General features: G+C 39.7%; 2 protein-coding genes across 3 annotated transcripts; one reads left to right on the plus strand and one right to left on the minus strand.

Annotated features, from left to right (window-relative positions):
- The first annotated feature begins 170 nt into the window (after positions 1-170).
- On the plus strand, positions 171-6,580 carry fads2 (fatty acid desaturase 2). Of its 2 annotated transcripts, none has more exons than XM_044035195.1 (13): positions 171-451; positions 1,744-2,041; positions 2,187-2,297; positions 3,308-3,505; positions 3,598-3,699; positions 3,768-3,893; positions 4,361-4,421; positions 4,505-4,581; positions 4,784-4,881; positions 5,218-5,314; positions 5,434-5,513; positions 5,977-6,102; positions 6,235-6,580. In XM_044035195.1, the coding sequence occupies exons 2-13, from the start codon at positions 1,832-1,834 to the stop codon at positions 6,284-6,286; spliced, it is 1,338 nt and encodes a 445-aa protein (XP_043891130.1). In that variant the 5' UTR covers positions 171-451; positions 1,744-1,831; the 3' UTR covers positions 6,287-6,580. The 2 variants fall into 2 exon arrangements, with proteins under 2 accessions (XP_043891130.1, XP_043891129.1); XM_044035194.1 differs by having other exon boundaries at positions 174-454.
- Positions 6,418-13,974, minus strand: LOC122775369 (epidermal growth factor receptor kinase substrate 8-like protein 2). Its single transcript, XM_044035197.1, has 11 exons — positions 13,832-13,974; positions 13,656-13,730; positions 12,676-12,824; positions 12,412-12,580; positions 12,294-12,328; positions 12,124-12,217; positions 11,861-11,980; positions 10,833-10,905; positions 10,573-10,744; positions 9,452-9,584; positions 6,418-7,913 (listed from the first exon to the last, which is right to left on the minus strand). The coding sequence occupies exons 1-11, from the start codon at positions 13,913-13,915 to the stop codon at positions 7,836-7,838; spliced, it is 1,182 nt and encodes a 393-aa protein (XP_043891132.1). The 5' UTR covers positions 13,916-13,974; the 3' UTR covers positions 6,418-7,835.
- Positions 13,975-14,651: the final 677 nt, after the last annotated feature.

The following is a 14,651-nucleotide window of genomic DNA, read 5'->3' on the forward strand; positions in this document are numbered from 1 at the left end:
TGTCAGGGGTTAAATTCGGGCATTTGGTCCATGGAAGCAGAGATGCTGATTGTTTTACACGCACACACACACACACACACACACACACAGTATAGACAGAGCTTGACGTGTTAAATGTGAATTATAATGTAACATGTGTAATGTCAGACTGACTTCCAGCAGTGTGCTGACCCTGTCATGGGAACTCAGCGGGCCACAGAACAAAGAGCTTTCGCTGTGTGAACTCACTGCACACAATGACCTCGTCTCTCTGGATATGCTGTGCGCCGATTGGCCCAGAACCGCTCGAATGATCGGCTCGGACTTTACACTGAATTAGAGGTTGAACGAGCCTCTTATCAAGGGGGACTCAAGTGTGTGGATGTGCGCTCATTAAAATTGAGCTGAGCGGAGTCAAACCCAGTTGTGGTGTTGCGTGGACGTGGACGTGGAGACGAGGACAGATCTGCAGGTTGTGAGTATGAAGTGTATGTTTATGTTGATCGTGTGATGGATGATGGATGATGGATGATGGTGGGCCTGTGTGCTGGACAGCCTGTTTCACATTATACAGCCATTATATTACGCCGCGCCGGTCGTTAGTGTGGTCCGGAATTTAGTTCGTCCGTTGTCAAGTCGCATGTGATTTACGGCGGCTACAGACCATAATACATGCGCTGCTATAGTAACACCTAACACCTGAATGCGCTTTTGATGTTACACTGGTCTTCTTTAATCTGGGGATTAAGGGAGTTTCCTTTGTTTTACGTTGTTAGTGAAACAACTGAACAAACAGCGACGCGAACCCAGGCGTAGTGGCGAGCTCTTTTGCCTCACAGCAAGAAGGTCCCCGGTTCGAATACCGGTTGGAGTTTGCATAATTCTCCCCTGGTGTCAGTGGGTTCTCTCAACGTTCTCCGGTTTCGTCCAACAGTCCAACAAAAACTTGCAGAGACTCTATCTAAATATGCAGTGCTTATCAAATGTATTAGACCACGAGAAAACATAAAATGTTTTATAAATCTTTCAAATCTTATTTAAAAGGGTTATACTTGTTATTTATTTGGCAAATAACAAACTGAATGCACCTTTTTATACTCAAATATGAGCCAGACTCACTGGGCTTTTTCTCAGTGAGAAGTAATTCTGTTCAGGAATGCAAATAAATGATTGTAATTTGACATCTTAATCAAAAAATATTAATGTGCTTTTTTTTGTAAAACAGTAAATTTGTGGATAAAGATAATAATTACATTTTAGCATTTTGGTTAAAGAGCTTCTACATATTGGTGTGTTAACCATTACAGAAACAGTTTGTGCTAGTTTATATATATATGTATATATACATATATACATATATATATATATAATGACCAATGCTGTTAATTTAGGGCGGCTGTGGCATAAACCTTACAATGAGTGGTGGTCTGATACATTTGTTAAGCACTGCATTCTAACACAAGTCATTTAATTCTATTGTAGAATATTCTTGACATTTAGATTAATGTTTGATGTTGATTCAGACTAATGCTGCAAACACCTGTGACACCCACCTGACCTCACCACCGAAGCCTCCTTAATGTCGGAATTCATCATCAATTAATAGTGAATAGACTCAACTCTTTTCTTTTCACCCGGCTTGATGGTCAAACTAAAGGGATTAAAAAAGTCTTCCACTGCCGGCTGTTACCTCTGCTCTGTCTGTCACTGTCTGTCTGTCTGTCTGTCTGTCAGAAGGGTGTTTAACACAGTTTTTACATCCAGGTGTCAGACTCTGGTGGAAGAGCTTAACCACAACTGCAGGCACTTCAGTGCACACGTGGATCAACACAGGAACAGCAGGGAGGAGAGGATGAGAAACGGAGGTCAGCTGACAAAGCCTGGAGAGCTATGCAACGGACAAGCTGGAGCTGTGTACACCTGGAAGGAGGTGCAGAGCCACAGCAGCAAGAATGACCAGTGGCTGGTTATAGATCGAAAGGTTTACAACACCACTCAGTGGTCAAAAAGACATCCAGGAGGGTTTCGTGTCATCACTCACTATGCTGGACAGGACGCCACGGTAAGTGTTTCCTTTGAAATACATGTCAATGTCAGTGGAAGATGTCCTTCTTCTTCTTCTTCGTCACAGAAGTCCTTCTTCTTCTTCTTCTTCTTCTTCTTCTTCTTCTTCATCACAGAAGTCATTTGTCATCTCTGTTTTGCAGGAGGCATTTGCTGCTTTTCATCCAGATGCCAAATTTGTGCACAAGTTTCTGAAGCCTCTGCTGATTGGAGAGCTGGCACCATCAGAGCCCAGCCATGACGGAAACAAAAATGTGAGAGCCATCAATCCATCCAACCCCTGAAGGGTCCATCAATTCTTCATCCTAAAACTGAAACTAAACGAAAACACGCGCCTCGAAATAGATGCATTTTTTCCTTTGCACACACAGGCCAAACATTGTTAATTTGAAAATTAAGTAAGGATCGGATTTTGATCTACCGCGTGAATATTCCAGCCTCGAACACAGAGGTCTCAAAGTCGCGGCCCTCTGGTTGATTTTGTTCGCATTGTAAATCATCATTTTGCATCATAAATATGTTTTTACAAGTCACAAGCTATATATCGCTCTGTATCAAAACACTTTTATTTTGAAATTCTTTGAAATGTTGTCACTAATATTGTTATCATGATATAATTTAAGATCATATCGCCCCACCGCGGCCTGAACACTTGCTTTCCCAAAAATCTGTCTGTTTTTTTTCCACACTTGACCGGCCCCCAACTGATGCTCAGTGGCCCCCAGGTCATTTGAGTTTGAGACCCCTGCTCTAACATATCTCAAGTTTCTTATCAGATACTTTTTTACCATTAATATCGCATGATGGAAATATCCCTGAAACTCACATCATAGTGATCATTTTAGGGAAATTCATAAAATGTTAAGTTATGCTGGTTACAGTTAAGGCGTTTCTCGTGTTGCTAAGTTGAACCTGCCAGCTAACCAGATACTTTCACCTATTGTCCTGTAAACCCTCGGTGATTGGCCTGGTCTCCATTGTTGAAGATAAAACCCAACACTCTTTTATTCAAGTAGCAGCTTTAGTCTCACTGCAACATGTGCAGAGACACCTGAGGACAATAAGACGGTCAGACAAGACATTCTGGACACTCATCCTCCGACAACTGCCTTTGTTTTTTACATTTTTATCAAAAACCCTAACACCGTGCCCGTCCTTAAAAGCTCTAAAAACTGTTTCCAGGAAAATGACCCTGCACTTCTTGACTGTGTGAGCTTTATGGGATGTTTCTGTGTCACCTTATCCTCCTCTTCTTTGTTGTCAGGCAGGATTAATACAGGACTTTCACGCGTTACGTGCTCAGGTGGAGAGCCAGGGTCTGTTTCAAGCTCAGCCTTTGTTCTTCTTCCTCCACCTCGGTCACATTGTGCTGCTAGAGGCCCTCGCCTGGCTGATGATATGGCTTTGGGGAAGCAACTGGATACTGACCATCCTCTGTGCAGTCCTACTGGCAACTGCTCAGGTTTCTCCAACATCATCATCTCTTGCCCTAACAGTTGCACAACAAAGAAATGTTAAAATGCTTACTGTTTTTTTTTTTTTTTGTCCCTGTAGTCACAGGCTGGGTGGCTGCAGCATGACTTTGGCCACCTGTCTGTCTTCAAGAAGTCCCGCTGGAATCATCTAGTGCACAAGCTTGTCATCGGTCATTTAAAGGTGATGGATATGATCCTTTGCATTGTTTCCTTTCTTTAAACATAGATATTAAAAGATAGTTTTCTTAGGGAGCTTCTGCCAACTGGTGGAATCATCGACATTTCCAGCACCACGCTAAACCCAACGTCTTCAAAAAGGACCCTGATATCAACTTGATGGACGTCTTTGTACTTGGTACCACACAGCCTGTTGAGGCAAGTAGCACAACACAGTTTCCAACGACAGTCTTTAACCCTCTTATGACCATAATTCTAAGGATTTGTTTTGATTTAATGGCTGTAGAATTGCAAAAAAAATGTTCAGTGAGTTCATCAACTTTCTATAATGGCAGTTATTCAATATTACTCTGTGTTTTGACTGTACAACAACAGTTTGAAGGAATAAAAGACAAAAAAACACATTTGGATTTTTCAAGTTTATAACAAAATAGGAACTCTAAAATGACGTAAACAAACAATTTCACATTTACAATTTGAACTTTGAACTATTTTACATATGTACACAACATTTTGTCAGTCGTGGACTTTTAGTTTCCAGGTTTCTGCCTGTTTTTGCAGTACTCGTCCAAGTACCTAATGCCAAATCCTGTCAGCGACGACAGGCCTGACATATTAACATCAAACTTGATCCACGTCTCACTACGTGTTCCTCTCTGTTCCAGTACGGTGTAAAAAAGATTAAAAACATGCCCTACCAGCATCAACACCAGTACTTCTTTCTTGGTATGTTTTGCACGAGTCATTTGAAAAAATGAATGAAAGCATGAGCACTTTACAGCAATGTTTGCCATCTGTTTCTCTTGTAGTGGGACCTCCTCTGCTCATTCCAGTTTTCTACAACTTTAACATCATGTACACCATGCTCTCCCGCCGTGACTGGGTGGTAAGACCTTGTCTCCTGTGCAGTACAGTGACATTTACGTTTCTCTAGCAGGTTCTTAATCTCTATTAACATTAAATATAATTTAAAGACAAATAATTGAACCAAGACACAGCAGAATCTAATTGAGACAGGCAAATATGAGTATTCATTCTTGATATTGTGTAGATCATATAAACCATAATAACTTGCTTGTCTTGTGAAGGATCTGTCCTGGGCCATGACGTATTATCTTCGCTACTTCTACTGTTACGTACCCCTGTTCGGTGTGTTTGGTTCACTGGCTCTCATGACCTTTGTCAGGTAAAACGTCTGATTACTTGAATTTTTTGTGCTGTCTTTGTGAAAGATTTGATTTTGTTATGTTTCGTTATATCTTAAATAAACTCCAAACTAGCAGATATGTTGCGCTACACTATTATTGTAGATTGTTCACACAAAACCTCACAGTTTTGAGGAACAATGTCACATCACACCTTTAAAAATGCAAAAGACATGTATGCTCAGTCCTTCATTATTATTTTTCAATTTAAATATATTAATGGAAACAATTATGGAGGACCTCTAGTTCATTGTATGCAGCGCCGTGAGTACATGATGCAAAATGCCATTCATGGACTATTGTTGTCAATGTTTCAGGTTTTTGGAGAGTCACTGGTTCGTGTGGGTGACTCAGATGAATCATCTGCCGATGGACATTGACTACGAGAAGCACCAGGACTGGTTAACCATGCAGGTAACTGGGTTTGTTTTTTTTAAGGGAAACTGCTCTAACTGCTGTGTCCTGCAGGTGCTGCTCATGTATCATCTTATCATCTGCACTCTTTTTTCTCTCTCTCTCATCTACTTCTTTAGCTGCAAGCCACCTGCAACATCGAGCAGTCCTCCTTCAACGACTGGTTTAGCGGACACCTCAACTTTCAAATCGAACATCAGTATGTCAAATGACTCAGTCTTGAAAGTGGAATTGTGAGCTAAAGGTCAACCAAAACAAACCTCAGGCCTCCTGATGTGCAATGTCAGCAGTCTGATGTTCAATTGAATTCAACCATTCTACAGACACAAAAGGCTTTTATCAGCTGTGTGTCCATCACTCAATATTTATTGTGAAATTAACAATAGACATTTCTATATTTCTAATATTTTCTATGACGTGCCCTGATGACCTCTTGGCCAGGCCACCCTTGGAAGAGATTTGCACTCAAGTCTTGACCCTAACAACAAACAGACACATGTGAATGTAAAAGTAACCTGTCAAAATGTCGACGTGTAAAAGTGTTGCTTCTTTTTATAGAAGTTGGACAGACTATATTTGGCGTCCTTCAGTGTAATAAACTGCTTAAAAACAAATGTGTGAAACTCGAGCTGTTGAAAACAGTCTTTCTTTTGTCTCTGAAGTCTGTTTCCTAGGATGCCTCGCCACAACTATTCACTGGTGGCCCCGCAGGTCCGTGCACTCTGTGAAAAACATGGTATGTCCTACCAGGTGAAAACAATGTGGCAAGGCTTTGCTGACATAGTCAAGTAAGTCCAACTATATGTCTGTCTGTCTATGCACATTTACTGTGACACATGGAGGATAGCTGCACCACTTCCTTGATAAATGAACTCAACAGTTTATTAACTCATGTTTCTTTTCTAATCTTTGTTTTCCAGGTCACTGAAAGCCTCTGGAGACCTCTGGCTGGATGCATATCTCCATAAATGATATTTCCCTCCCACACACACACACATACATGTAATGTCTTCTTCGAATTGATTGTTTTGTTTTATGATCCAGTGAAATGTTGAAATAATCATTCTTTCTTTTTTTCTCTGTTGGTGTTAGTGCCTAATGTCTTTCTTTTCTTTTTTTTGTTTAGTTTTCATAGCCTTCATACTTAGTATCATGGTGTAATAAAAACAGTAAGTGAAATGATAGGGAGCTATGTGAAGCAGTGTTTTCCTGTATCTATTATATGATACTGATTGATCAATAAAACATGATGATTCCAGAGACAAATGAAAACTCTTGAGTTTGTTCCACATTTGTCTCCATCACCTACATAGTTGTCTCTTATCTCCTGTGACAATGAAGAACGTGTGTTAACTGTTTCTTTACCTCTGGTGGAACTATGCACAAAAAGTCAGTGATGCCAAATGTTTACTTAAGTTTATTTTAATTACTTTTTGAACAGTGTGTCCCAAAAAAAAACCCTCCTTTAATCAACATCAGAGCAGCATACCCTCCTGCATATACTTTATTTTCAGTGTGGTTTACACTGCAAAATACCACAAAGCAAAAAAGAACATATTAATGACAGCATTTCACTGATACTGACAGGATTAGTGGGAGTTTCTCTGTAGTGTAAGCTTGCCCGAAGGATCTGAACTCAAACAGCAATATTATTTACATGAATACCTACTGCAAATTATAAGCTATCGACCATGATGAGGACTGGACTGCATGGAATATGAGCACTAGCATGGACTATGGTATAGTTGTATACAGTAATATGAAAAGAATTGGCTGTGTATCAGAAAATGTGTCACACATTCTGGCTAGGGCTGAACAATTCACTGTTTTCAAATCAAAATCACAACTTGAAACAACGCAATTAGCAAATCACAGGGTTGCAGTTTGGAGTTTTTATTGTTCTATGTTTAATGCAAATGCAATAGATATCGGAAACAATATCTTTAACTTCCATTGCATTGGAATATAGAATAGTTCATATTTTGATTATTTCATATGCAAATCATGTTTTGTATGTATTACACAGTCAACAATGAACTGAAGCTTGCTTGACTTTAAAAAAAAAAGCAACATCTGTAAATGTAATTTCTCCAAATTGTTCAGCCCTAATTCTGGCACAGATTTTCAGAAAACAATGCAATCGCTAAAATCTTATTTACCACCTCACTGAATAAACAGCTGCAATTATAACATTGAGCATGAACATGAACATTAACTACGCGGCTGGTACAAATATGCACGTTACATACACGTCCACACGCGCACGTCCACAGACACCAAACTGTACATCCTTTCTTTCCCATGCACAAACATCTCTTTAAGGACAAAATACTCGTGAGACAATTAAAACATGAAGCAACATAATTAGATAAGAGAACACATGAATACACAACACATTGCATGATACAAAATAAATATAAGATTCAAATTTATACAGCATTTCAGTATAATGTACTGTTAACAGCGTACTGATTTAAAAGCTGTTAGGAAGCATCTGAATGAGAGACACGGGTCAACAGGTTCAGTCTTTGCTGCCAGAATCGATCCTCTCCTGCCTCTTCTTCATGACCTCCTGCAGCTCTGAGTCTCCACTGCTCTTCTGTGAGGAGGATGTACAGTAGGTCTGTTTATTATAATGTCCTATTCACTTTAAGTTAAACAGTTAAAGGATTCTCCTGTTAATAAGTGTAAAAGACTTGAGGAAAAAAATACAACATAAGTATCAGTGAATTTTGCTGATAAGTTATTTGAAACTGAGGTGAGGAGAAAACCAGGATTAAACCAAATATTTTTTCTTTTTAAAACCACTTACGTTTTGACCCAGGTAAACTGTGCATTTGTGCTTTGTGTAATGTGTTTTAAAACTATTCCATACATAAAACACAGCTCAAAGAGCTTAACAAATCATTTAAAAAGCTGAAAAATAAAACACACAAGAATAACACATTAGGTGCATAAGTGGATAAATGATAAAATAATCGGTTATTTCTAAAAATTAAAAAATATTAATCATTTATATATAATAATATCTGAAATCCCTCGTCAGTAAGTGGATAACTCACTCTTTTTAGCCGAAGACCCCGAGTGAACCTGCCAATGTCCCCGATGTCAATATGGTCATTATCGCGGCTCCCACTGCTACAACCTGTGACTATCCTTATGATTAGGACTCAAACTGAGACTTTGACCTCGATACTACTTTGATGACTGATTTGGTTAACTTGATGTTTTCACTCAAGAATAGAAAAGTAAGTATAATCAGTATGATATCTTAGTTTGGTACGTGTAATCAGTCTGATATGCTACTTTGACAAGTATAATCGACCTTCATGTGTTAACTTGAGCTGTTTGATTCATTTTATGGGGTTGGAGAATTAAGATTCTGGGTTGTTTAAATTGATTCTTGATTTGTTTCCCCCATACAGGTTCGATTTTTCTTCCAGTTTGCTTTGATTTTTAAAGTTTTAATTAGTTATCATTATTGTTATTATTATTATTATCATCATTATTACTATAATAAGATTAGGGAAGTAAATAATGGCTTCGATCTGGTATATTTACATGTTGCCGTTCATTAATGTGCTATGTCCCTCCTTAAATAAATAAATAACTTAATATCCCTGTGTAATGTACACAGACATGTTCTCTATGTGGCCATGTGATGGACTGGCGACGTGTCCAGGGTTTACCTCGCCTATCGCTCTGAGTCAACTGGGATTGGCACGGCAACCCCCGCGACTCTCATGTGGAGGATAGAGTGGAGTAGAAGAGGGATGGATGGATATTCGCATGTGTAACCATGTTCCATAAAGATAAGTAAATAGATCAAAGGATTTCCATATATCCATACATCCATTTTCTACCGTATTATTCTACTGTGTGAGGGGAGCTGGAGCCAAACCCAGCTGACAGAGGGCGAGAGGTGGGATACGCACGGACACGTCACCACTCCATCCTAAGGCTAACATACAGAGACCGATGGCCATTCAATCTCACATTCAATGTGAGTGTCTAATTAACCTGTGCTTGTTTTTGGACTGTAGGAGAAAGCTGGAAGACCCTGGAAAGAACCCCCTGACATACACACACATACACAGAGATAACATGCAAAACCCCAGAAAGGCGTGCGTGACCAACCTCTAGCTGTGTTTTCTGCACAGTGACTTGAGAGTAGACACGACCACCTTCGTTTCCACACACTGCCTTCAGTTCTTCTTTGTTGAGGGAAAACAGCTGGGCTCCAGTTAAGATCCCCAAACAGTCAACCGTCCTACAGGGTAAAAAACACTTATATGATCCCCTACTTTTACACGTCTACATTTCCAGTTGTGAGTGGACTGGTAAGATGCATCTACTAAGTTGTTGTGGCACGTGTCATGTCGCGTCATGGCAGGCGAGGCCCTGGTGTGGTCATTATTAGTTTTAATGTCTGTAGCCTTCTATATCCATCTATAGACAGAAACTGAATACAATATGAATAATTATGTTCTACTCAATTTGTTATAACCTGACAATGAAAAACTGTGCTTTTATTTTCTTGGAATGAGCCCTTTATGTTACACTATGTACATGTCCTCTTCCATGGAGTTCTCTTAGATGCAGGGGCCTCATGAATTAATGTAATACTGAGCCTAACAGGTCATCAGAATCCATTGGCGGCATGACATTTAACATGCAATACAAATAAATAAACTCTATGATAATCATAAAAGTAATGATAATGACAAAACCAACTGGTTTCAGACAGATATTTCACTCAGAATCACGTTGGAAGAACTAGACAACACATCAAATAGATGTTGACATCGTTTCCTCTGATCAGCAGAAGCAGCTAGAGACTGTAAACAATGTATAACACACAGTGTAAAAAAGCCTTGATGGGTCTAGTGTAGGAGAATTAGGTGAAATAATTTCCATTAGTATAATATAATTAAACTGGTGGGTTTTTTTTTTTTTAAAGTAAACTATCATCTCAATTATTATTATCATTACCACAGAATGAGCCCTTTATTTTACACTAGGAGCAAACTAAACTAAACATTTTTTTGAGTTTTAATGATACCATAGATTCTCCTACATTACTAGGAAAGGAAGGTGGGAAGTATTCAGCAGTAACATGCAACTTAAAGTTTTAAGCCTGCCTCCTACGCAGTGCAAGAGGAGGAGCTAAGGTGCTGGAGGTCAGCAAATTTTCCTGGCTAAGTTACTCTTTAAGGTGTTTTGATTTGAAGGACTGTTGATTGTCATGGGCGACTTACGGTTTTGAGAAACCATTTGCGCTGAGCCATGTGATCACCTGCTCTGGCTTAGAGTCATAGGTGAGCGGTATATGGGCGCCAGAAGGTCGCTCCACACGAAATTTCCTCGGCGGTGGTTGGCTTTTGCTAGCGGTGATCTTTGTTAATAACTCAGTGTTTACTTCATCCATCACTGCAGGTTAGAAACAGGGTGGTAACAGACATCAGAACCAGAGCAGTCATAAATCTGTGATTCCTAAATCGGACTTTGTTTGACTCACGTTTGTCTTTGTGTATGCCGTGGTTAAATCCTTCCAGAGGACTCATAGGACCAGGAGGGGACATCCTGTAGTCCTGTTGTACACACGGAGACAAAAAACAAAACAAGTTCATGGAAGAACCTCAGCTGATTTTAGAATTCTGTTTTTAATTCTCATTCTGTCAGATACATTTTTGCCCGAGAGCCAAAAGGAAAATATGTGTGTGCAGGTATTTCACCCCAGGAAGGGAAGCTACATGCAGTACTAGATGCAGTAAAACTATCGTAGAGTATTGTGGGTTTTTTGGAGGAATTCAGGGTTTTCAGTGAGAATGTGTGAACAACCAACAAAGTTAGTACACAAAGCTGTAACTCTACAGGGATTGTATACATTATATAGTTAATTAAAAACTATGTGTGTACATTATTAAAAATTATTTTCATTATATTTATTTTAATTACTAATTTAGTTACTAATTCCCCTCTTAATCATGACCTATATACACTACAGTAGATGTGTTATCAGCCAATGCACCATAATCTATTTTACTTGTCTCTTTAAATTACACAAATCAGCAATTGATCACATTTACCAGAATCAATTTCTATGCAGTATGTTCTCGTTTGAGTGGCTGAGATAAAGATAATAACTTGTAGGTGAAATGCATGAAAGCAATTACAAGAAATCTGGTTTGTGCACAGCTGAACGACAAACACATCCTTCAGCTAAATTGCATTCTAATCGACTCGTTCTCATGAGAGCAGACAAACTGGTGTCTGCATAATTACTTAACACTGCTGCAAGAGTGAGAATGTGAAATGTTTTATGACACTTTAATGTCAATCGTTTGGTTTGAGTGGTTGCCTGAGGGGAAAAATACACCAAGCTGCAACAAAATATGCAGAATGTAACGCTGCACGTGTTGTGCTCTTACTGTGAGAAAAAAGGGAGGCGTCATCATCATTATCATAGACCCTAATTAAGTTCTATAGGTGATCATCAAGAATGTAATAATGTTAATGCACAATACAGTATGTGCTGCAGGTTACCTGGCTGAAGACGCTTTCTGGCTCCTCGATCTTCACCACATCCAGGAGGTTATAAGGGACGTAGCCAGCCTGCCCACTGCGATTCCTTAGCTTCCACCACTGTTTGTCAGTCTCGATCACCTGTGAGAAAGACTCGACATCTCACTCCACAGCACTGACAAAGACTACTTAACTCAGTAACAGTGTATGTCTAGTCTAAGAGTCCCTCTCAGTGACCAGCACAATCACTTGAAATATGCAAATGTATTCAAAAACGTTTTTACCTCAAGGATTTCATCCTGCAGCACTGACAGCTCGGTGGCATTCCTGGCTACAAAGTGGTAGCGAATTTTGGCATATTTCGACCTCCCGTAAGACCTGTTAAGATGGCACAGTGTGACATGATTGTTTGTTGTGTGAAGGAGATTGGAAAGTGTGTGAAAGGCGTACACACCCGTTTGATGAGCTGGAGGAATGAGTTCCAAAAAACTGTAAAAAAGACAGATGAAATATTAAAATCTTCTGTAATGATGAGTGATTTTCAGACAGTTATGATTTAATCTAACTTTTACCTCCTCTGCTGTGGGCTTCCTGTAATCAGGGCTGGTGGGGGAATGCAGTGGCCCCATGGAGTCCTCTGTTTCCCATGGCGCTGTCTGGAAGAAGTCTGCTGGTGGCTCCCAGCCATTACGGAACTTTGGGTAGTAAGGAGGAGCACACTGATCCCTGGGCCACTCTGCTCTGTAGGAACAGCAGGAGTGTAAGGTATTTTCAAAGATTGCTTTGAAGCTAAACATAAACATAAACAGACTGAGTCCACAGTAATGCGCATGTACCTGGGTTTGGTCCATCCCTCCCCCAGCAGCTCAAACATAGTCAATTCTTTGGGGCTGAGGTGTCCGCGCAGGAACTCAACGGCATCTCTGGAAAGGTGAGGCGAGATGATTGAACGTGCCAGTTCAGGACTCCCACAGCTCTGCAGCACCTGTGCAAACATTCATAGATAGAAAAAAAATATTTTTGTATGCAGGGAGACATTTTTTGTGACATAGCTAATGATGCCTGAGTTTTAGTGCCAGCACTTGTTGGTTTTAGTCGGAATTTTCCACAAAGAGTAAGTAAACTAAGCATGCATCTTACACCACTGTCGATACTTGACAGTTTTTGATGCTTGAAGCCACAATATCCACTATCCAAAGTCCATCGTTAGCTCTCGATTTAATATAGGAAATTAAACTGTGTTCATTATCAAATAAAAAGTCTAATTTGGAAATGAACAGTTAAATATATGATAATAAACAGACTTGAGGTGTCTTATTTATAAGGCATTGAGGACAGATGTTGGCTGTAGCTGCTCCATATTTCTAACTGTTGTTGAGGACAGGTGACCTCCGTGGCACCACTTTTAGTGTACGTATCTACAACTTATCAGGCAAATCTAGAGTGTCCAGAGGTTACTGCACCATCTCAATGTAGAGCTCGATCACTGCTCTGTGTTTCTAACGAGCAGTATCGAAGGTGTGGCTGCACATTGCAGCATTATGTAAGTGCAGCTGCACCTCCAGTATGTCAGGGCTGAAAGCCATGTCGCTCCAGTCTGGTAAGAGGTTAGATGTGGTGGAGTAGATGTGGTGCCATAAAAAGGAACATGAGGAATGTCTGATACACCAAAGCAAACTGTTGGCTTCTCTCATTATGTCAATTTAAAAGAATCAAGCTATTATTAACACACATATCTGTGGTGCTGTGTCAACACTGAGGGCATGAATTAATCCACTTGACATCAAATATAGCGGCACAGGAGTTTAGGTCTTACCAGCTCCAGTGGGCCAAAGAGGAAATGAACCAGCTCAGACGCACTTGGATTCTGTATGTGTTTCTTCAATTTGGCCTGCAGGGGGAGCAGTGAAAGAGACACACTGAGAATGTACTGCAGAGAGGGGCAGCTGAAGAACACGACATAGACAGGAGATCTGTGCTGTGATATCTCACCAAGAGGTTCAAGGCCAGCTTCAGTTTCTGCAGGCTGTCAATGAACTCTGCTTCACTGGGGGGTTTGGCTCGTAGGGTCAGCATGCCCACTGTAAACAACCACACCAACAATGACCACACACAGAGGCATGAGTTACCAACTCACCAGACAGGACGATTGTATAAAAGGACACAGGTTTTACTTTCTGGCCAAAGTTCAAAATCATTATGACTTTTTTGACTGATTTTGGACGACATACTATACTATGACTTTTTTGACTGATTTGGGACCTCATACTATACTATGAATTTTTGGACGCATATATTTAGCATTATATTTTTGCTGATTTTGGAAGATATGCTATACTGTGACTTTTTGGTGATTTTGGACGACATACTATACTATGACTTTTTTAGGTGATTTTGGAAGACATACTAAACTATGGCCTTTTTGTTGATTTTGGATGACACACTGTACTATGACTTTTTGACTGATTTTGGACAACATATTATACTATGAATTTTCAGGTGATTTTGGATGACATATTATAGTATTACTTTTTTTGACATTTTATATTTGGACATTTTTGACACAAACATAATCCTGTGCTGCTTCGTGTAAATAATTTTCCAAATTATTATTTTTAAACAAATTCAACTCAACTCACTAAGTGCTTATACTGTGATTGTCCATCTTTGTTGACGCTAAGGTGCGTAAGTGAAATAATATTAAGAAAAAAAAGTTAGTGTTCAACCAATTCGCTTTTATGTCCAACTGTGAAATGCACTCCATTCTCTACAGTAACAGTCTCATGACAGTAAACAACTGTGACATTTTACA

Source organism: Solea senegalensis, linkage group LG10, assembly GCF_019176455.1.
Source record: "Solea senegalensis isolate Sse05_10M linkage group LG10, IFAPA_SoseM_1, whole genome shotgun sequence".
Lineage (NCBI taxonomy): Eukaryota > Metazoa > Chordata > Actinopteri > Pleuronectiformes > Soleidae > Solea > Solea senegalensis.